Source organism: Chondrus crispus, genomic scaffold (assembly GCF_000350225.1).
Source record: "Chondrus crispus Stackhouse genomic scaffold, scaffold_3, whole genome shotgun sequence".
In the NCBI taxonomy this organism is placed as follows: Eukaryota; Rhodophyta; class Florideophyceae; order Gigartinales; family Gigartinaceae; genus Chondrus; species Chondrus crispus.
The window spans coordinates 868,548-891,099 of record NW_005179158.1 but is presented as its reverse complement, the minus strand read 5'-3'; the positions used below and the strand labels follow the sequence as shown (position 1 = coordinate 891,099).

The 22,552-nt window shown below is 52.9% G+C and overlaps 4 protein-coding genes; 2 read left to right on the top strand and 2 right to left on the bottom strand.

Moving 5' to 3' along the window:
* The first annotated feature begins 12,969 nt into the window (after positions 1 to 12,969).
* CHC_T00005580001 (hypothetical protein) lies at positions 12,970 to 13,782 on the top strand. The gene has a single exon (XM_005716689.1). It carries the CDS (start codon positions 12,970 to 12,972, stop codon positions 13,780 to 13,782), a length of 813 nt encoding a protein of 270 aa, XP_005716746.1.
* Positions 13,783 to 14,631: 849 nt separating this feature from the next.
* Positions 14,632 to 15,920, bottom strand: CHC_T00008443001 (ubiquitin conjugating enzyme E2). XM_005716688.1 is given in 4 exon segments: positions 14,632 to 15,096; positions 15,097 to 15,519; positions 15,725 to 15,754; positions 15,755 to 15,920. The coding sequence occupies 2 exon segments, from the start codon at positions 15,752 to 15,754 to the stop codon at positions 15,097 to 15,099; spliced, it is 453 nt and encodes a 150-aa protein (XP_005716745.1). The 5' UTR covers positions 15,755 to 15,920; the 3' UTR covers positions 14,632 to 15,096.
* Positions 15,921 to 17,641: 1,721 nt separating this feature from the next.
* On the top strand, positions 17,642 to 20,812 carry CHC_T00005579001 (hypothetical protein). XM_005716687.1 is given in 2 exon segments: positions 17,642 to 20,044; positions 20,045 to 20,812. The coding sequence occupies 1 exon segment, from the start codon at positions 17,642 to 17,644 to the stop codon at positions 20,042 to 20,044; it is 2,403 nt and encodes an 800-aa protein (XP_005716744.1). The 3' UTR covers positions 20,045 to 20,812.
* Positions 20,813 to 21,121: 309 nt separating this feature from the next.
* On the bottom strand, positions 21,122 to 22,542 carry CHC_T00005578001 (hypothetical protein). XM_005716686.1 is given in 2 exon segments: positions 21,122 to 21,429; positions 21,430 to 22,542. 1 exon segment carries the CDS (start codon positions 22,540 to 22,542, stop codon positions 21,430 to 21,432), a length of 1,113 nt encoding a protein of 370 aa, XP_005716743.1. The 3' UTR covers positions 21,122 to 21,429.
* Between the last annotated feature and the right edge of the window lie 10 nt (positions 22,543 to 22,552).

Below are 22,552 nucleotides of genomic sequence, written 5' to 3'. Positions count from 1 at the left end.
GAAAGTAGCAGCGCTACGTCAACCGTGCCGCCCGATGGCTCGAAACACCTAGACCGGTTTGGTCGCAACCGACGCCGATGGTACCAACACTGGCTCGTAATACGACGGAGCCCTTCGAGGGAAACGTCGTTGCAACGGTCTCCGTCGGAAAATGGGTCACAGTAGCAGCGCTACGTCAACTGTGTCGCCCGATGGCTCGAAACACCTACACGGGTTCGGTCGCAACCGAGGCCGATGGCACCAACACAAGATAAGGGAAAAATAGGTAGAATTAGAGATAGAAAAGGATAGGGAAATAAGAGAAAGAGAAAAGGGAACCCCGAGCGATAGAGGATGCCGTAGGCTTAGGTAAAAGGGAGCGTCTTGATAGAGACGGAGTTCGACCAAGGCGACATTCAACTCCGGCAACTCGGGTTGGTTTATTGATTTGTTCGGTCAAAGGGCTAAGTTATATAGAGCCCCGCCGGGGCGAGTACAGTAGCTCCCGGCTCTAGATTCTAGATCTAATCTAGTGTCAGCAAAATTAATGCCAACTAATTAACAAAATAAAATAAAATAATTAAAAATTAAAACTGTGCAATTATTCACACGTGTGTCCCCCAAACCCGGACTACTTTTCATATCCAAATGTTTTCCTTTCTTTTCACCCCCCTTTCCAGGTGCGTATTGCACTACACCCCCGTCTGGCCACACCCCACCTGGCCACCCCGCTCCACGAGGTCGTTCCGCTCCTTCCCGGCCTGCTACCACCTTGCCTCCTCCTCCTTCGTCACCGGCCTCTGCCTATGCTGTTGCAGCTCTCGCCGCCCCTCCTGTCATCGTTCCTCCTCCTGCCTCCGCCTCTACTCCCACGCCGCCTACTGCTCCACACACTGAGCCTCTCTGTCCTCCTGCCCCTTGGCCTCCTGCTCCGCGCTCTGCGGACTATGCTTCAGTCGTCCCTACCTTTGCTGTCAATGTCCATGACGCCCCTGCTCTGTCGCGTGTGCCATCCGCGACTTCCCCCGCCCCCGCCCCCCCTCGTCGCTCCCGCCTCCCCCTTCCTCCCCTCCTACCTCGTCCGACCACCCTACGGTTTCCCCCTCCCCCATTTCTGCTGCGCTTCCCACCTGCCCGCCTCTTCGAGACCAACCCGACCCCTTCGCAGCCCGCAATGTCCTACGCAAACTTCCCCTCTCCATCTCCGCCACCCTCCCAACGGCTCGCCGTCACCGTAGTCCCTCTTTCTCATCCGTTGCAGTCCCGATGCCGCACCCCACATCATCACAATGAGTCAACCATCCCTGTCGTCCGCTGCGACGCCCTCGTCTCAGCTGCCAGCGCTCGCTGCCAGCCCGCATTCCTCCTCCTCTCCCTCCCTGTCTCTCCCATCTGTGCGCGACCTACTTCTATGCCCGTTCCGCGCGTCCCAGGTATTCTCTTCTATCCCTGCCTCCTGCTTGCATAGCCTCACCCTCCTTCTCATCAAGCTGGTTCGTGCCGCAGCGGCCACCACAGCCCCGGATGACACTCACCGCGCCTTCCTTCACCTCCATCTTCTCCCAGTCGCCGTTCTCCCCCATCCTTTCGCGGAGAACCTGGCTGGCGCTCGCGTACCGGTCAGAATCACGCCCTCCGCCAACGTATCCGCCGCGCTTCCACGGGCAGACAATGGCCTGCCTTGTGACACGAAGCTCTCGCAGCACATCAAGCCGATTTGGACTGGCACACCCGCCATACCCGCCGCTCCCAATCCTCCACCTCGTCGCGCCGACGCATCGCGCGCCCTATGCGTCTCGCCTCTGAGGCCCAATACGGCCGAGCCATGTCGGCCCTCAAGGCTAAGCCACTGGCGGATCTCAGCGCTCCTGCCACACGCGCCGCCCTCACCGCCCTTCACCACACCCCAGCGCCCCCAGTCCGCCCGCTCCTGTTGACTCAGCGTCTCCCGCCACCTGACATCACGGAGGGACAAGTTCTACGCGCAGCACGTGCCTTGAATCCCACGTCCGCCGCGGGCCCTGACCGCCTATCCCCGCGCATCCTCCAGCTACTTGCCCGCACGACCCTTAGCCCTGAAGCTGGAGTGACTGGGCTGTCTGCCCTGACGCGCTTAGTTCGGCGCCTTGCTCGTGGGGACATTCCAGATCAAACCGCGCCCCTCCTTGCCGCTTCTACATTGATCCCGCTGCAGCCTCGTCCGGACAAGATTCGGTCAATCGCTGTAGGCCAAGCCTTACGTCGCCTTGTGACCAAAGTCCTCCTGCCGCCCGCCATCGAGGACACTCGCGATTGGCTCCTCCCCGAGCTGTTGGCAAATGCCGTCCCCTCGGGGATGGATGCCATAGTGCATGACTGTAGAATGCGGATGCACCGCCACGGTCGGGATTCAAACTATATTATGGTTTCTGTGGACGCGCGAAATGGCTTCAATTCCTTCTCTCGCCAGTCATTGCTCGATCGCCTCCCGCTTCAGACGCCAAGCCTCGCTCGCTTTTTGAATCTAATATACGGCCGCACAGTGCCGGATCTAGTCTTGCCTTCCACCCCTCGGTTCCTCATGCAGAGCCAAGAGGGCACCCAGCAAGGCGACCCTGCCAGTATGCTCCTCTTTTCACTCGCCATCCAGCCCCTGGTCCGCCGTATCAGTCGCCAGTGCAGACTCGCCCTCAACCGATGGTATGCTGATGATGGCACCATCGTCGGCCCTATCGATGAAGTTCTCAAGGCACTACAAATACTACGCGACGATGGTCCAACGTCCGGTTTCTACATGAATATTGAGAAACGTCGGGCCTACTGGCCCACCACCACGTCAGCAAACCTGTCCCTCCTCCTTCAAATATTTCCCCTCGCTGTGGCACAAGATGAGGGTCTCGTTCTGCTGGGAGCCCCGCTGGGCACGCAAGCCTTCATCCGCCACCATCTTTTACAGAAGGTCCAGTGCCATGACTCTATTCAGCTCCTAGAGGACATACCTGATGCGCGCACTCGGTTTCATCTGCACCGTGTCACCGCCTCCGTATGCTGGGTAGAGCATGTCTTCCGCCTAACGCCTCCCGATATCTCCCTCCCCGCCGCAATTCTCTTCGATGAGCTCCAACTCTCGGCCTACTCCCGCCTCAATGACGTTCCCGTCTCCCGTGCTATGGCGACGCAAATCGGCTTCCCGCTCTGCCTCGGAGGCCACGGCCTCACCTCCCTTTCTCTGTTTGTCCATGCCTCGTGCGCTGCAAGCCTCATTGAGGCAGCCCCTGTACGGGTGCAAGGGCCATCAAATCCCTCGGTCCCTTTCTACCGTAGGATGGCCTGTCGGTCCCTTGTACGGGTCCTGGGTGCGTTAAACCCCGAGGTCCAAACACGTGGCATTCTCACTATTACTTCATCTCTCGGGCCGTTCGAGCTGATGCATTGTTGGAAAGACCTGAACGTATACACACTACCCTCTATCAGGCTCTCCACGGTGTGGCTTCTCGTATGTACTGGGAGACAACTTCATGGACCCGCAACCCCCGCCCTTCTGACCACTGTGCTGTCTCTACACGCCGCCGCGCCGGATACAACTCTCTACGTGCTCCCGGTGCTGCTTCCTTTATCTGCGCCCACCCTTCTCTAACCTCGCGCGTGTCCAGCTCTGTCTGGTCCTGCACGCTCCGCAGACATCTAGATACCCCCGTTTATGATGACTTCATCCGCCCTCCTGTATGCTCGCACTGTCACCGACCCATGGACGCCCGTGGTGACCATGCCGCTATTTGCCGCCACGGGTTTGGGGTGATCCATCGCCACAATACTGTACGCAACGTCCTCGACCGCCATGCCTTTCGCGCCGCTGGTCTCCGATGTGACTGTGGGATAACTCCTCTCCGCCCTGGGTTGGGTGAGAGGCGGAGGCTATAGCGAGGGAGCACGCGGCGTGGACGCGACGCGCTTATTGAACCGATCGGACGAGCTCGCGAAAAGGGAGTGGCTCACTGGCCGGTGACGCGCAGTCGCCCCGTGGTGCGTGAACGGGAGCGACCGGTAACGGGTTAGAAGCCAGCGCGCGCGATAGACAACCGAAAGGGACGTATATAGGCGCGAAAGGGACGGGGGCGAGCTTGCCCCAGTTTACTGGTGGGGACGGGTGTCAGGTCTTAACCCCTCAGAGGGACGCCTCGGACACCTGTCCCAGTATACAGTACCTGCCGCCTAGTGCGTACCAGGTACTGTACGCCATTAAAAAACTAGCGCCTCAATTCCTAATTACCGCGCGGACGCTGCAGCTACACTTGTGTACTACTGTACACACGCGCTGCTTACAGACTACCGCACGGATGCCACGTGTGCTATCGTACACGCGTAATACTAGCAGACTACCGCTTGGCCGACACGTGCACTACTGTACACGTGCGCCAGATTACGACCGCTCGGCACGCGCGCGCTCCCTACACGTGGGCACACCCGCCCACATGTCCACCGTGCACGGCCGCACTGTTAATAATCTCCCCGCGCGCCCGTCCGTCGTTATACTACAGTGACCTCGAAGTTCCCTACCTTTTGCCCAACACCGCTCGCCGGCCTGCCCATCTCCTTGTCCAGCCCCCCACCCCTCCCGCCGGCGCGCCTCCAGATCGGCCTACAGCGTATGATATTACGGTTCGCTCGCCCTACAGGTCCGGTGCTCTCTCCTCCGCTGCTTGCAACCTTGCTAGCGCCGCTGAAGCTGGCGATACAGAAAAGCTCCGCTCCCACGCTCGCGCTGTGTCCGTTTCTGGGGCTTACATGGGCTTACACTACCGTCCCCACCGGCCGGTGAGCTCCCGTGGTGCCGAGATACTTATGCCATGGTAGTGTAGTCACCCTACCCTTTCAACGAGCCAGAACGTTTATTAGAGTTGTAAAAGCACCAAGCTACACTTCTATAGCAAAGGCATTGGCCGGCGCGCGTTCTCTATTCTTGAAGGCATTCGCAGGATCACCCCGTCTTCCCCACCGCGCGACTACCCAATCGCTCGATCGTACGAGCGATAGCTCGCGCGAGGCACAAAAACACCGTTCAACGACAATCCGGATTCGAAGGTGCGATTTGTGCTTCAATTTTCATCCCTTCGTGCAGACCAGAAGATCCCATCCACCCTTCCCAATATGTCGCAAGACAACGCCTCTGCCCCGGCCGATGTGACCAACTCTTCACCCACCGATACAGATGGTGATACAGCTCCAACGGCTATAACAAAGGCGCAAGCCTTTCAGCGATATGCTCGCCTCCAGAAGATGGCGACCTGCATCCAAGAGGAGGATGACTTCTACAGTCAGTACCTCGGTGCCGCAAGGAATGTGCTTCATCTGTATCCCGTGGCCCAAAGCTCAGGGACAACCCAAGCCGTAATGCCTAAACCGATCGATGTTTGTGAGACTATGTCTGACATGCTACCTGCCCCATCATCCGTCTTCACTGAAGGTTACTACTGTCGACCAACATTTCCGATCAAGGTCCTTTACAGCATTGCCGAAATTTACGGCTTTGATGAAATACCTGCCGACTTTATATCAGGAGTGTTCCTCCGTGACTATGAACTAGCCCACTAAAGCATCATGAACCAAGTCTGGCCCGCATTTATTCTTGGTTTAGACCCCAGTTCAACTCGTTCAGTTGTCGACAAGTTCAAGCAGGCACGTGCCCTGCTTTCTCGCCGAACTGGTGGAACCTCCACGGTGAGGGCTGCGCCCAACCCCGGAGACTCATCCCAGAGAACCGCAGTGGAGGTCTCTGCACTGATCCCAGATCCAATCACACCACATTCGCGGGGATTTGATCGGTATCCCCAAGGTCCCGGAATCGGTTCGGTCGTCTTTGACGCTGGACAGGTTCGCAGCCAGGAACCACCCTCGCCCTTAACAGCTATGGACGCTCTGCGGCCGAGAGCAGCAACCAGACCTTCAACGCCAGGTGCCGATGCCCTCGATAACTCCCCGGACTGGGGAGACACTCGCAAGGCAAATTATGTTCACCAGCAGTTCTCTGGTCGGAAGTTCACTGGCGACTTGTCACAGTCGGTGGAACTTCTCATACGAGACAACGAGGCGTGCGCACGTCAGCACCGCTTGAACGCTCTGCAGAAGGCTGAGTACTTCATGAACGTCCTCGAGGGACCTGCCCGAACCTTTCTGCTGAACCATTACAGTCCAGGGATGTCGTATAACCAAGTGTGTGAACTCATGAAGCGCGAGTATGACAGTGACTCTAGGAAGCTACAGTTCCAATCCACGCTTGAGGGCCTAAGCCTAGACGCGTTCATGTCCCCGTGCTCCCTGACTACACACTCAGAAGGCCTTACTAAGATTGTGGAACAAATTGAGCTCCTCACGCCGCAATGCCCTCCGGGATTTCGCTCTGATGAGAATAAGATCCGCTTCTTGCGGAGGGCGGTCCTCAGTTGCGAATGGGCCCTAGCTCCTATCCGGAACATAGTCTCTCATCACTACAAGTTTCATTCTTTCGTGACTGCATTGCATGAAAGCCTTCAGCTGTCCAACGAGCTTAGAGAGGACCGCCCACATGTGTTCTCATCTCGCATCACTGAGGTGCAGGAGGAAGCTGCAGAGATGTTCTTCCAACGCTATGGGCGCCATCCTCGTGATGTTCGCAAGCATTTGCCAAGACGTCCCGAAAGATATCGACCCACATTGGCGCCCCGACTGGCAAGTAACGGCCGCACCTTTGAGGAAGCGCGCCGACGGAACGAGTGCTTCAAATCCTCCCTTCCGTGGAAACCAGGTCATCGGTGCAATCCGGGGGCAATCGCAGCCAGCGCACGCTCGAGACTTCGCAAAGGGGAATCCCATGTTCACATCATTTGCGACTACGTTCTCGGAATGGAGGAAGAATGCCAGTCTGGTGATGATAATGACCTTTCTGGGACGGAGGGTGATGCCACTCACTTCTGAGAAACTGCAGCACAAGCGTTCGATGACGCCTTGCCGATCGCTAATCGTGACAATGATCATGAAGACAACCTGGACAGGGAGTTTGTCACGAATATCGTCTCTGCAAGCTTGTCGCAGCAGATGCCTCCATCAAATTTTCATTAAGGCGATGTGGACCCGCACCTAATCTACATCGCCCAAAACCATTGTCTTGCCCGCCTAAGGCTATTTCCCTTTGCCACCAGATCCCAGCACATGAAGTTGACTGTACGAAGATTCTTATAGCCAAAATCAAACGTGAATGCTCATCACGCCTCCCTCTCGGTTTCTGCGTCGACATTGGTGCTCCAAAGTCAGTTGTCGGCAAGCGGGAGTTGAATCGCCTCCTCCGTGTAGCCAAAAAACACGGTCGAGATATACGCCAATCTGGACACCGCTTCCGATTTGGAGACGAATCTTTCCTTTCGCTTGGACGCATATCTTTGCCCCTCGCAACGCCTCCAGGTGTCGAACCCATCCTTGTCGACTTCGACATTGTCGAGGCTGACATCCCAGCGTTGCTGGGCATGGACATACTGGACCGCGAGCAACTTGTCGCCGATACTGTTTTTCACCGACTTGCGCGAAGATCTGTGCAAGAACTCCAAGACGGACGACAGGCTTACTTTGACGAATGGTTTATTCCTTTGTTAAGAGCGAAGAGTCGTCACGGGTACGTGCCGATTTCCAATGCTTCTACGATCCACTTCACCGAATCACAGCTTCAAAAGCTTCACCGACAGTTCTTTCACCCATCCGCGACGAAGCTTTTCCACCTGCTCCGGAGAGCTCGTCCAGAACACGCTACGCCGGAGACCCTGAAACTCTTGAAGAACATTTCGCGGCGCTGTGATCCCTGTCAGCGTATTCAGCCCGCACCTGTTCGATTTCGTGTTTCTTTCGGGACTGAGAATGCACGCTTTAATGAACGCATCATGATGGACATTATGTACATCAACTCTCTGCCCGTTTTGCATATCGTGGATGAATCGACCCATTTCTCTGCCGCTCGGTTTTTCCATAACATGAGCACCAATGCTGTCTGGGACGCACTCTTACGTTACTGGGCTTCGATTTATACTGGCCTCCCGAACAGAATACTAGTCGACAAGGGCAGCAACCTCGGGAAAAGCGAACCTTTTATCTCTCTAGCAGCACGAGCCAATGTCGAAGTCCAAGGTACTGGCATAGAGGCGCATTCAAGCCTAGGAATTGGTGAACGGTACCACGAGCCCGTCTGCACTACCTTCCGGAAGATGAGGATTGACTACCCCAACGTAGACAAAGAGCTTCTCCTTCAATTGGCGGTCAAAGCAATGAACGACACATTAGGTCCCGAAGGTCTCGTTCAGTCATCCCTCGTATTCGGGGAAGTGCCGAGAGTATACACCCCATCAGAAACCCCGAAGACCCGAGACAAACTGGCCGAACGGGCCGAAATGGTTCACGAAGCCCGCACTGAGATGCAACGCATCATGGCAAAGATGCGTATATTCAGGGCCCTGCGGCATTCCGTTCCGTCAGCAGCCGACCGCGCTTACGACCCGGGGGACAAGGTCCTAGTATGGCGCGAGAAGGTCGTGAATCACCGTATCGGTGAATGGCTCGGACCATTTACGGTTCTCGCTATGGATTCCACCAAAAAACTCGTATATATACAAGATGTGACGATCGGCGCCGCCCCTCCTTTCAACGTAGCGCAGGTGAAGCGCTACATTCCCCCATCCGTTGTCGCCCATTCCCTGTTCTCCGACATCTGCCGCGCTTTCAAGCACTTCAATTCTCCCGACGAAGATGAATACTCGGTTCATCTGACAGAGATCATTGACCCTAGAGATCCCCGGGCTTCGTCGGTAAAGATGTCTCAAGCTAAGCGCGACGAAATAAAGGGATTACTGGAACGTGGTACCTTCAGCATTATACTACGGGAAGAGGTTCCAAAGGACGCAAACGTCCTACCCGGTCGCTTCGTCTTGGCCATCAAGTCCACCGAAGATGGCCAGGTGAAATTCAAGGCACGTTACGTCATCGGAGGACATCGTGACCGCATGAAGGACCTCATGGTGCACACAGCAGCGACCCTCCAGCCACAGTCCATCAGACTCCTCCTAGCCCTTGCCGCCATTCATGGATTCCAGATCTGGACTGCCGATGTACGTCAGGCGTACCTCCAATCTGCTGAAACACTGTCACGTGAGCTATTCATCACAAAGCCCGTACCAGAGTTCGAGCTCCAACCGGAGCAGTGTCTCAAACTGTTGAAGCCCCTTTACGGACTCTGCGATTCCGGTGACTTATGGCACAAGACCATTGACGGCCACCACCGTAATGATTTGGGTATGACACCTCTCCGTTCCGATCCAGCCCTCTACAAACTCGTCTCCGATGGACTCCTGGTCGGACTCAGGGGTGGATACGTTGATGATCTTCTTCGCGCCGGCTCACCCGCATTTCGTCAATTGGCAAAATGGACAAATGCCCGGTTCCAGATGGGCGATGACGAGACAATACCATGTACCTTTAGCGGTTTCTCCCTTGTTCGCGACAGAGACGGCAACTTAGTTCAAAACCAGCATTTCTACCTTAAGAAGCTGGAGAGACTCCCCAGTGACGCTTCATTTACCGAGTTTCGATCTATGCGCATGCGCCTTGCATGGCTGGCGAACACCCGACCTGATTGCCAATTTGAAATTTCCCAGCTCGCACAAGTCACCGAGGAGCGGTTCCTCACAGAGAAACCCGTGCTGGTTCGTCGTCTAAATAAGGCTACAAAGTACGCGACATGTAATCGAATATCCCTGAAAATCCCAAAGCTCGACAACGACTCGCTGCGTGTTGTCGGATTTGCAGACGCATCGTTTGCAAACAATCATGACCTTTCTACGCAGCTCGGGCACATTTCATTCCTTGCTGATCGTTTTAGCAACTCTGGTCCAATTCAGTTCAAGTTGTACAAGTCGAAAAGAGTCGTCCGTTCCGCTATGGCTGGCGAAGTTATCGCATTCAGCGATCTATTTGATGTTGCCTCCACCCTCGCCGCTGAGTTGAGCGATATATGCGGCCGCCGGATCCCCGTACAACTGTTCACAGACTCCAAGTCTCTCTTCGATGTGATCTCAAAAGGTTCGCGCACCTCAGAGAAGCAAACTATGCTCGACATCGCCGCCGCTCGCGAGGGGTTTCGCGACAAAGTTATATCTGATATTGGCTTCGTCCGCAGTTCCCATAATATCGCCGACGGATTGACAAAGTCGATGTTTCAAACAGCGCTAAAACACGCCGTGAGCTCTGGTTTATTAGCTATTCAACCTGAACAGTGGATAATAAGAAACTAGAGCTTTTCCAATATTCCTCCTACACTCTTCCCTTTATCTCTCTTACCTCCATTACTCTAAGGCTTTGCACCTTCTCCCCGCCACATCGCTCAAGGTTTTCTCCAGTAGAACTATTGCAGTCGACTCTGTAGAGTCTACGATAACTCCAGCATCTGCGTGCACAACCACGGCATGATCGACCAGTTTCACTTCCTGAAGTCGCACTATGAAAATGCCGGACCGTTTCGCGGCCAATACCCTAAACGCCGCTCCCCTATCTGCTGATTGAGTTGCACGTTGTGACTCACCGTCGCGCACAGCTCGACATTGTATCAACGCCTCTCTTGCCCCATGAAGGATCAGGCCAAATGGTTTGAAGCACGAGAAGATTCGCGGATCCCCGTCAATTCTCCGCTCCACCTCGTCAGCCGCACCTGCTCCTCGTAATGCAAAAACAGCATTAACTAACGCCGCCCTCACACAGTCATGTGTAGCGGCAGTACGCCTCGGTTGTCCTTCAAGCAGGCACCGCGCTCCTGCCGGCCAGTTCACAGACCCGCGACACCCGATGCCGGAGGTCCTTACAGCCAGCCCCGGGTGCTTTCTCAAAAACTCAAGGACGTGCCTCGCCACCTCGTCTTCACGAGGCTGCCTTGACATTCTCCGACGACGGGCCGGAATAACACAGTCGGGCCATTCCCGTTCCGTCATTCCTCCATCCAACCGTGATCCATATACCGCGTATGTGGACAAGACTATTTCGCCCTCTCGTGCACAGGAAAATAATTCCACGTCCCAATCTATGGGATGAAAGGCCTCCACGGATGCTGTTGCGTGCGCGCATGCGTGGGGAACTCCCCTTCTGAACACGAGCGCGTTCCTGCCGTCACTGCCATCCCCCAAGACCAGTGCCTCTACCAGCCAACGACCACGATCGCAATACACGGCAGATGGCAATTTCTGCCTGTCCAGGGTAGACAGTACCCTGGAAGAGCCAACCCGCAGCTGCGATCCCCAGTAGTGCCCCAGACTCTGCTGTGAACGCTGTTCCCTGGTTCTCGTCTACTGCTGCACTTGCTTCTCCGCCCTTCAACCCTACTGCATTTTCCACCCCGTCTCCCGCCTCTCTCATTGGCGCCCCTTCTTCCACCATTTCCTCTCCACCGGTGCCCGCACTTGCCTCGGCCTCTGCCTCGTCCAGCACCCTTGCTCCTCGTTCCGTCGCAGCCTGTCTGCTCGCAAGTTGCAGAGATGCAAGCTTCTGCGCCTCGCGCCGCAGGCGCCGGCCGCCGCCACGCCGGCTCCGGCTCCTCCTTTTTCCCACCCTCCCGACCGGCGACTTCTGCATCCCAACGCGCGCTGCTCCCACAGGACTCATGCCGCGCTTTTTGCCTTCCGTGTCAGCGACCTTTGCACTCGCAAGACCTCGGCCTCGAGATCAGCTCTTTATAATACTCTCAAGACAGACACCCGTTATGCCACGAAATCTCAATTCTGTAATTCCATCCTTTTGCAGCGCTCACCACCACTTCCGCCCATGGGAGGGAGTGTCCGTTTCTGGGGCTTACATGGGCTTACACTACCGTCCCCACCGGCCGGTGAGCTCCCGTGGTGCCGAGATACTTATGCCATGGTAGTGTAGTCACCCTACCCTTTCAACGAGCCAGAACGTTTATTAGAGTTGTAAAAGCACCAAGCTACACTTCTATAGCAAAGGCATTGGCCGGCGCGCGTTCTCTATTCTTGAAGGCATTCGCCGGATCACCCCGTCTTCCCCACCGCGCGACTACCCAATCGCTCGATCGTACGAGCGATAGCTCGCGCGAGGCACAAAAAACACCGTTCAACGACACGCTGTACGCGATGCGTACCATTTACAGTCCGACGCCCCGCTCCCTCCTCTTGAATGGTATTTCGCGCCGCTCGTCTTTGACACGCTCGGTGCCCCTAGTGAGCGCACCAATGGCGTGCTCGAAACCCTCGCGCACCACATCCCGCGCCGCAAATCGACTACGTATGGCACCGCTAAGCTTCACCTCCAGCAACGCCTCAGCTTCGCAATCTGGTCAAGCGTCGCCTCCGCTACACTTTCCCGCATGCCCTGTCACGGCGCGGCCCCTTCACATCCAGCCCAAGTGTGAGTCCTTGACGCCTGCCTCGTGTCATAGCATCGGCCAACGTTAGAAAAATAAATGAACCACCGGCCCCCCACAAGTGTGAATCCTTGACGTCCGCCCGTATGACACTGTATCGGCCCCCCCTCACATTTGAATAAAATGACCCCCCCCCCCGGCCCCCCTATAATTTGAATAAAGTTACCACCATTTGAAAATGTTGTCATACTACACTTCCGGGGCTGACTGCTGTCCTGCGACACAGCATCGGCCCCGACACAGTGTTAGGTAAATGAAGAAGGGAGATTTTGCGTTTAGGGTAAATTTTTTGATAATAATTTCAATTCTATACACGATTACCGAAACTTTTGGCGCAAAAAGGGGAAAATTGGATTTTCGCAAAAAATCTCATATCCATCTCAATTCCATCACGAAGAATCCCGACCAGACATAGTACAGTATCCGGGACGTGAGATTTTGAGCTGAGGGACAGCAGTGTCACTGTGCAACAGCTCTCTACATGCACATCGTGTTCGGATTCTCGATAGAGATAGAGATCAAACATACATCACCATTGCGCCTTCCTGGTCTGCCATTGCCATCTCTATCCCACGATGACGCTTACCATGTGTTTCGCGCTCCCTCCTTCGACCCCTGCTCTTAAGCGCTCACGTCCACGTCCTTTGAGGTCTCCCAACCCCCCCACCTGTATTCTCAGACCTGCCAAGTCCGCCGCCCTCTCCCTCTCTGCTGCTGTAGCCGCGACGCTTCTTCTCGCTGCGCCTTCATCTCCAAAAACAGTTCTTTCCTCTAACACGATTTTGCGACGGTACGTCGCTACCGATTCGGATGCCATTTTGCGCTACGCCCTGCCATTGCCCTCTGAAAGAACTGGAGAGGCAAACCCTCCTACTATACGGCGTGCGCAGGAGCTTCTCGAACGACTTGGTGTCGATGTCCGCGCTCGAGGCGCCGCAGGGTTAATTGCAGGGAGGAGGGACCTTACAAAGCTACGCACTTTGCTTTTAAACGAAAGATTGGACATCTTGTTAGGCGTTCCGGCGAAGAAACGCACTGCAGCAGCAGAGTATCTGTCTAGTATGGAAAAAAATATTGCTCGAATTGAAGGAGAACTCGGTTTACCCAGCGTTTCCCCAGGTTTCGGAGCGGCATCGGTGTTTCCCAAGCAAATCATCGCTGTTACTGACACGATTCAAGATGTCGTCGAGAGCAGAAATAGCATGTCGAAGAGAACCAATTTTGATGGTAAGCGTTTCCTCTCAATATGTACGGGTTTTTTAGATAAGCCTGTCCCCGGGTTGTTCGGTGAACTAACAACAATGAGTTTGATAACTTTCTCTTTGCACCATACATCTTCACGGATTGTCAGCTGGGTACGTAGACGCGTTGAGAAGAGATGCACTTGAAGATATTGCAGATATAGAACGGTTAGCAGTGGAGGGAAACGGCCTTCCGTACCGTATTCCAAGACGATACAACTCGTAAGTGTTCAGATATGGACTGTGGGATCGAATCATTTGTTCTGACAAACAACCAGTGCTAACACTTTTTGCTATAATTATTGTGGAGCAGGCTTCCGCGTCTTGTGGGCAGAGCGACGATCGACATCAAGCTGGCGAAGGGCGCCAGCGGAACGTTTCTGAACAGAGACAGTACACCGCTGGGGAAACAGGTGACGGTGTCTGCAACTCTAGATGGGTACTCAGCGCCATTAACTGCTGGAAACTTTGTCGATATTGTCCGGAAGGGGTACTACAACAATACTAGCATCCTCGCGTCACAGAGAGGATTTTTCGCTCAGCTTGGTGAGCGCGAGGATGACGACATTGAAGGATTCAAAGATCCAAAGAGCGGTAGGCGGCGGCAGATTCCAATGGAAATCTTAGTAGATGGTGACCCAGCCCCGTCGTATGGAGGGACTCTCGACGAACTCGGCATTGGTGATTTGCAGCCGGCGCTTCCCATCTCTGCGTATGGGGCGATGGCCATGGTGCATAGTGTTGAAGATTCAAATGATGCCTCAAGTCAATTCTACTTCTTCCTACTTGACCCTACGTCGTACCAAGCACGATCCTTTGGTGGGAGCGCGCTAACTGGGAGTGTATCAACATTTGGATATGCTGGAAAGGGAAGGGAATATCTGGCGCAACTTGAGCCAGGTGACAAGGTGATATCAGTTACACTAATCTCTGGAGAAGAAAACTTCAAGGAATATGGCGATGCTTAAATTTTTGGCTACTGAATATCATGAGAAATACACTGTTGGTAAAGGATGGTCTGGCACTGCAACCCAGCGAGCGAGTTGAAGACGACCTCAGAAAGTACGGGTTCCTTTTGTGGTGAAGCTATGCGTGTGCGAGTTGGATGCTGGGGCCACTGCTTCTAGACAGCTTTGGAAAGCAGCTTCAAAAGCAGCTTCAAAAGCATCCAATAAGAACCGCCAGAGACCCACAGGGATATGTCCCATGTGCTGCGTACAAAAGAAATAAGACGAGATAGGGCTAAGCACAAATTTGGCGGAGGTAGGCGCAGGGAAGCAGCAATCTTGTTAAAATGGCAGTAATATCATCCGGGCATGCTGCAGTAACAATAGCAAAGTAAACGAGTTGTTCAAATCTGGGGCGAAACAGCGGAACCGGCGTCCCACTTAGTGGTTACATCTTCGTACCAGCGATAGACACATTCAGGTATCCGTGGAGCTACTGGTTGTTCTTCATGACCTACTCCATGGCATGTTGCTTTGTCCAATCTCTAGCGGTTTGCATGGCGACAGCCTCCTGGCTCTTCCATAAATCGGCGGCTTCATTATTGAGTGGGTCATCCGGGTTAGGAGCAGAGAGAAGGGCCTGGATGGAAAGGAGCACTGTACGAATTTGCAGGGCAGGGCTCCACTTATCCTTGAGAATATCAAGGCAGATTCGGCCGAGACGATCGATGTTGGGGTGGTAAATCCTGGTAAGGAAGCGAACTTTCGGAGGAGCCATAGGATAATCCTCCGGAAGGAAGAGCTCTAGCTTAAAGCGACCCGTAGCATACGGGGACTCCTCTGGACCAGCAATGGCGACGGAGAAAAGCCTCGCATTCGAGTCACTCGGTACTGCGCTGATGCCCGGGACTGGCTCGCTCTGAAGTCGATCAGTTTCCTGTCAAAGGTTACGCAGGAATCACATACATACGAAAAGCACCAGTAACCACATGAAAACGTTGGGTGAGCAAGGACGGCAAGGGAAAAGCCAACGCCATCGAGAGTCGAGACAGGAGTGGAAAACAGAAAGTCGGTTGGCACCTTTTGAAAACAGTGGCAACTCTTTCTTGATAGTGGTACAAGAGACAAAGCGTCGAACGTACCTTGAGAATACGTTTCGGTAGTGAAACCATTGTGAATGTTGTTGCTGTTTTATGGGCGATAGCAGGAGGCTTCGTTCACTCTGCCAGAGCTGAAAAATGGTTGAGAAGCAACAAATAGCTTGAAACGACGTGGAGGGTGTTTTCCTAGAACTACCAGTCGTGTCCGAGGTGCGGCAACGTGCTGAGACCCCAAGGACTTCCGTTGTAGCGTAGAATGGGTACCAAGACGGGGCGACGAATGCCACAGAAGTAAAATCGAAACAAGGAGAAGTATGATTCACTGTAAGAGAAGCCTGAATGATTACACATGCCATCCACAGATTGGTGGATTCCAATCGCCGGATATATTTTTTTGGTTAAAACATCGGCTGGCTGCAGTAGAGGCAGAGTGGAGCTCGTAGGTTATATCAGGGTACACTCGGGTGTACCCTTTTGACAGGCTGAAATAAGCATGAAAGGCAGCCACTGGGTCTAAACGGAGGTTGTCCCCTGCCCGAATGTGTTCGATGGCGTCAGTTATGCTCAGGCGAAGGACGGCGCAGGCTTTATGCGATAGAAAAAGTTGGACCCGAGTCAACGTTGAGAAGCCAACAATCAACACAAACAATAAACCAAAATGTATGACAGTCCCTCCACTTACAGAACTCCTTTTACTTTTGGGTTAAAATGCAAATTTGGGGGCGACACCCGGCCTTACTTTTTGCTCATGGAGTGCTTCATTTTATTTCGCATATCTTTCAGATTCTCCAACGAGATTGAGATCCTCAAGTCGTCTATCTTTTCCTCCACTCAGGCAATATGTGACATAAGCTATGATGTACTTCCGAAGAAGCACTGAAATACTACACTCAAATTTTACATTTCATCCTCATTCATCAGTGACTATGAGTTAACATGTCGGCATACCATTTCCAAGAAGATTTACAATGCCTCAGGCAACTGAGAACAACATATAATACCCTACCGTATCAGCGTCATCTGTGAGAAAACTTGAGGTACTGAAACTGGGCTACTGAAACTGGGCATTGCTGATGCATGTCTAGCTGGAGAGGAACAGGCAGATCGTCTTCCCGCCATCCGTCACACCCTTTCTTCTGTAGCGCAAGTCTGTGAAGCACAAGCTAGCAGCTCATCATTAGAGGGCTTTAAATTCTCCTTCACATAAATGAATTCCCCGGGAAAGTCCTGTTCGCAAATGAGTTTAAAACTGAGAGCTTTTCGAACACTTGCTATATTGATGGCATATCTTATTGGTACTGTATGTCATGTTACACCACGCAGTCAGGCGCCGGGCCTCGAGAGTACCTCGCCTGTCTAGCACGGTACCATCCCCGTCTTTTAGCCTGGAGATCACGGACCGTTTGCGCTGTGATGTAGTGTACTCAAGAATAACAGTCAAGTGGTTCTATCACCTCTCTCCTAAAAAATAGTGTGGGGAAAATACGGATTGCTAACTTCTATTTCTTCAATAATACGGCTTGTTTACTCGTTCGAGATATTTCCGAGTTGGCTTTGCTTCCTTTTCCTCCGTCTTTCGATTAGCTCTTAGCGCATTGCCTGCGATCAGAAAGTGCGGCTAAATACTAAAATAAAACACCAGGCCTGCAAGTTTTCTACTCACTGTGCGTGGACCGTATTGCATTGCTTTATTCAAAATAAATAAATTTGACGATAATAAGACACGCCCAAAACTCGACACTTCTTCCTATGCCCCCCGACTTTTGCTCCATGTCGGTACTACTTGACTCGAGCAATACCCAACCGCATCTGCCCCTGCAGCGTGGACATTGCCTTGCTTTCCTCGCGCCCGTTGCGGGCATGGCTTGGCACACACTGCCCAGCTACAATTCACGGCTTTTCCTAGCATACTTACTTTAATTCCTCTATACACCGCCAACAGGCCATGACTGATGTGCCATGTCGAACGCCACCCTCTCCGCTTCGACTCTCACCGCCCGTGAGCCATTGCAGCAAATGCGTGTGTTTAACGACCGTTCAGAAGGACTCAACGACGCAGTGTTTTACCTGCGTCGCGAGAAGGTTCGCATCTCCGTTGCGTCATCCGATGTAGTGACCGCTGTCGCAGTATCCGGCCCGCTCCTCTGGGTCGGTACTTCCAGCGGCCGTCTCATTCGGCACGACACTCTCTCCGGCCATGAGGAGGAGGTTCGCGGAAGGCTTGGCGTCGGCAGGCTTGATAATACCGTCACCCGCATATACGCCGATCCTTACACGCACGCGGCCCTCATCATCTTGAGGAATGCTGACGGCTACCACGCCAGCGGTACGGGTCCCGTCAGGCCTAGATGGCTCGCCAAACTTAGGGGGTTGCGATGTGTCAGCGCTTCGTGGATTAGGGCACCGCAAAAACATAAGCAAGCCACTGAGAGACCCATAGCATTGCTAGGTACAGCTTTTGGGGCTCTATTTTCGCTTACAATTGACGATAAGCACGAGAAGGATGACGCTCTCCACCGCCTCTGGGTCGCGCCCAACGGCGAGCCTATTGATGGAATTCGAGTAGAGCAGGTCGCGGGAAAGTACGTTGGCACCGTCGCTACCACTTCAGCCCTGTATTTATTTTCCGATGCACTCTCCTATTCAGATCTCTTCTCGGACGGACGCATCACAGTTGTCAACCGCGCCTCCGATACAGTAGATGATACTGCGACAGGGGAAAAGCGTGAGTTTGTTCTTCCCTCAGAGCTTCAGTTTATGACGGGTAACTCTGGTGTTGCCTCAAGAAGATTCGTTTGGGCCGCGTCTGCTGGTATTACTCACGCTCAGCTTGCAGTGAGAAGACGGCGAAATGAAGAGACACTCTTAAGCGAGTCTGGCGATACGGGATCCGCCGCAAACCGCTCCACAGTTATTGCTACCGTTCAGGATACAGAACTCATTTCATGGGAACGCCTTAAACAGAGCAGCGGTTCTTCTGTACCGTTGGCATGTAATTTGTCTGCGTTTCATGTCCTTGTTCTTTATCCTGGCAGCGTCTACGCGTTTAATCAGATATCCGGTCAGTTAACACAACGATTGACGGTTTGGAGTCCGTCAGGACGTCTTACGAGTCACGAGAGAGCCCCACGCGAACTGCCGTGGGAGTCGCCAAGACGAAGTCCAACGCCAAGCGAAATATCCAGTTCTAGTCGTGGGAGAGATTCTGGAAAGCAAACGTTTGTAGGGCGAGACTCGGCCTCACATGTAGAGCAGATGCTGTCTTCACCAGCAGCAGGGTTCGCCAGAGATGTTCTTACAGATTCATTGTGGATCTATACAGAAGACGGAGAATTCGCGAGATTGAGAGCATCTCATGAGGAACAGAGCGAAGCGTGGAAGGCGGCGAAAGCCATGGGGAGGTTCGACTTAGCTATGGCTCTTGCCCCGCTAGTGTCGAGTGGCTTACCGGACGATATGCTCATGTTTCAAACGAGGGAAGCCGTCCTAGAAGCGCAAGCAGATCATGCCGCTGCGGAAGGCAACTGGGATGCTGCTGCGCAGCTTTACGCAAAGACTAATCGGCCGATTGAGACTGTAATCTTGGATATTGTGGAAGGCTGCTCAGGCCAAGGTAGGGGTGAAGTGTCTGGAAGCGCCGGATCAGGACCGTCGGGAGGTCTCAGGGAGCTAGGTATTGGACCTCGACTTGAAATGACCGGACACATCATTACATACCTTGTGCGAAAATTAGATAAGACGGTCATATCACGACCCATGCAAAGAACAATAATGGCAACCATGCTGGTCCAGCTATACGCATCCCAACTCTCTTCTGAAACGGATATCAAGAGGAAGGAAGAAGTTCGGAAGGACTTCGGTCATTTTCTTGCGGATCGACATAAGGCTTTAAATACAGAGACAGCACTTGCTATATTGAACAACAACGGTTGTCATGAGGAAGCCTGGAAGCTTGCAGTGTTGTCTGGAGATGTAATAAGGGCAGCGGAACTATCATCAAGACGAGGATTAGTAGATCAGACGCTATCTCTCCTGAAGGATGCTATTGTCGTAAAGGACGATGACACAATGAGCCAGTTGTTACAGTGCATTGCAAACTTACTTATTCCGCAAGCTCCGCAAAAGGTGAGTACTGCCATAGCTCGATGTCTCAAGAAAGATGTATCTATTGCCGACCACGTCACCGTTGTGCAAGGGCTCGCTCGTGTTGCACGTGGAGAGAAAGATGAAGACAAATGCGCCCCGTCTACATTCTCGTCAACGTGTACCTATTTGATCTCCTTCAGTCTTGGAAGTTCGACAACTGCAGAAGAAATTCAAACTCAGTCAGAGGGACTCGTTCCAAGGACTGGTGCATTTTGATTACGTTTCTGTTTCAGCTGCATGCAGAGTTTGGTAATGAAGCCGAGGCACAGCGCTCTTATGACTGCCTTATCGCTCCATGCATAAAGACTGATATGTCTGAGGATACTCACGACGCGCTTGGTGCAATTCTTCGATCATGTGCCAACGGCGGCTTTCTCAGGCTTTGCGTGTTTTTGTATCAAGCCCTGAAGCTGCATGTGGCTGCGATAACGCTAGCTGTTGAAATCGACGTGAAATTGGCTGAAACAAAGGTTGGGAGGTTGGGGCCAGCTGATATGCCTGAGGGTTTGAAGAAGTCACTCCAATGCCTCGTAGCAGGCAAGAGCAATGATCCAGTCGGCGTCGTAGAACGCAGCAAGGGCCTTCTGCACATTGAAGATGTTCTGACTTCGATGCAGCCATTTGAGTCCGCTACAGAACGGGTGAAAGCTGCAGTAGCGAATTCGCTCGAGGAGCATAAACGATTGGCAAATTCAGCAAAGAGTGATGCCATTTCAGCTCTCGCGGTTACCAGTAGTTTGCGAGAGGATCTCGAAACTGCTCGAACTTGGCGGATCAAGAGACAAGAGGAAAACCGAGCTCATGGACATCGTTCATTAGTTCACAGCTGTGGTCATGGAGTTTCAACCAAGCATGGTGAAAGTGAAGGGAAAGTGTGTGCTTTATGTGGAACTCATGCCATTTTATCAATTGATGCGCCGTTCGATACCGGCCATGTGCTGCCGCTCGAGACAAGCTTGTGAAGTAAACGAACAATGCCTATTGTGTCGCGTCTTCATCATATATGTGACGCTCACCCCAGCAGCAGTGCCGAGCAGTGCGATAGGACGGGTACCATGTTAACGTAAAACAGAACAGAGAGGTAACGTTGTGGGTCTGTGTAGTGATTTTAGAAGTGCAGGGCAACAGCAGTACAACGCTCGTAGTAGATATTTAACATCCTCTTTAGAGCAGCCATGTTTCATCACTTGTCGTAGTGTTCGTATGCACCCAGCCTGCGGCTGCTGTTCAAACCCCCGAATATGCTCGCAGAATCTTTTCCTCTACTTCGCCAAAACGGCAACTATGAATCTGCACAGGGTGCATAGCTGTATATTTATTGTTGGTTTGTGCAAGAGCAGATACTTTCACTATTTTCCATGGCACACTTTTCCTTTAAATGCGTCTCTTTCTGTCTACAAATCGTTGCCGTACTGAGAAAGCTCACGACTATGGTGTAAACATATTTCGTTTCGACAGTACTGAAGACTGGAGGTTGAATGAAGATACCACACGAAAGAATATCTTACAACAGCAGCAGCACGGAACTAGGTGCGAATACTTTGCTTGTCCGCATGTTCAGTCATCTTCTAATATTGTTTGGCTGTTTCGGAAAACGGGGCCTATTGCTGGACACTGTGCATCTTGAGCGATCTAAACAGATCAGCCACTTCTCGAATTCTACTATGTCCAATACAGAAGTCCTGTATCTCAACGAACAAGTCTTGCACATCAATGATGTTGTTTCTCATCAGACTTTTCAAGAAGACACAGACAAAGCGTACCATACGAATTCGTCCATACTTCTCATTCTCAGGGATACTTTCGCAAGAGCGTATGCAGTGACTGACGTAAGTGTTCAAAAAGTCTGTTGGCAGCTGAACAGAATTCGTCAGGCCTTTAAATACCTCCATTGAATGTACAGTCACGTCCATATTGGTAAGTGCTGAATAATATTGCGGCATCTGCTGTGATGAAACTAACTTCAGCAATAACTCTGTAGCAAGGACGGAGTTATTTTGTACAAGGTCCGGTAACTTTTGAGGTGTCATTCCACACAAATGGACGAGTTTGGGGTCTTCCTCCAATTGGGCCAAAAGCTTCTGTTGTTCGGCTTCGGGGAGCGGGGATTTACAAGCCTTCTCAATGAGCTCCCTTACCTCGCTCCCTCGCTCGCCACTTATTCCCATATCTGGGTCCCACAAGATTTCGTGAAGCGGCTCAGGGTCAATCCATCTCAGCTCTTTGCATTGGGCATCAAGGGGAAGGAACGGCGGTGGTATTCTCGTGAAAGAAGGCGTGAAGTCTTGTAAGGAAACAACCTCGCGAAGCTCTTTAGCTAGATTACTAGTTTCATCCACGTACTTGGTATCAGGATCTGAAACGGTTGCACTCGCAGGTGGCAGACGCACGGGAGCAGGTTCCGGATGTCTTTCCGCCCACAATTGACGCAAGGATGACATGTTCCGGTTCGGGACCGAGGCTCCTCCCTGCAATGCACTTTCTAAAGCACCCCAAAGCGTGATAGCGCGTGCCGCTGCTATTTGTGGGACCGCCCCATCACCACCGTTTGACTGAGAATGCGTTAATAAATGGGTGAGGAACAGTTGCTCCGCGCGGCGAGCATCTCCCCTCTCAATGAGCCCAAATAGAATCACGGTCAAAGGAGAATCAATCAACCGTTCCACCGCTGTGGCGGAGGGGGTATCATTCTTCGGGCGGCCCACGACAATCATGTCAAATAAT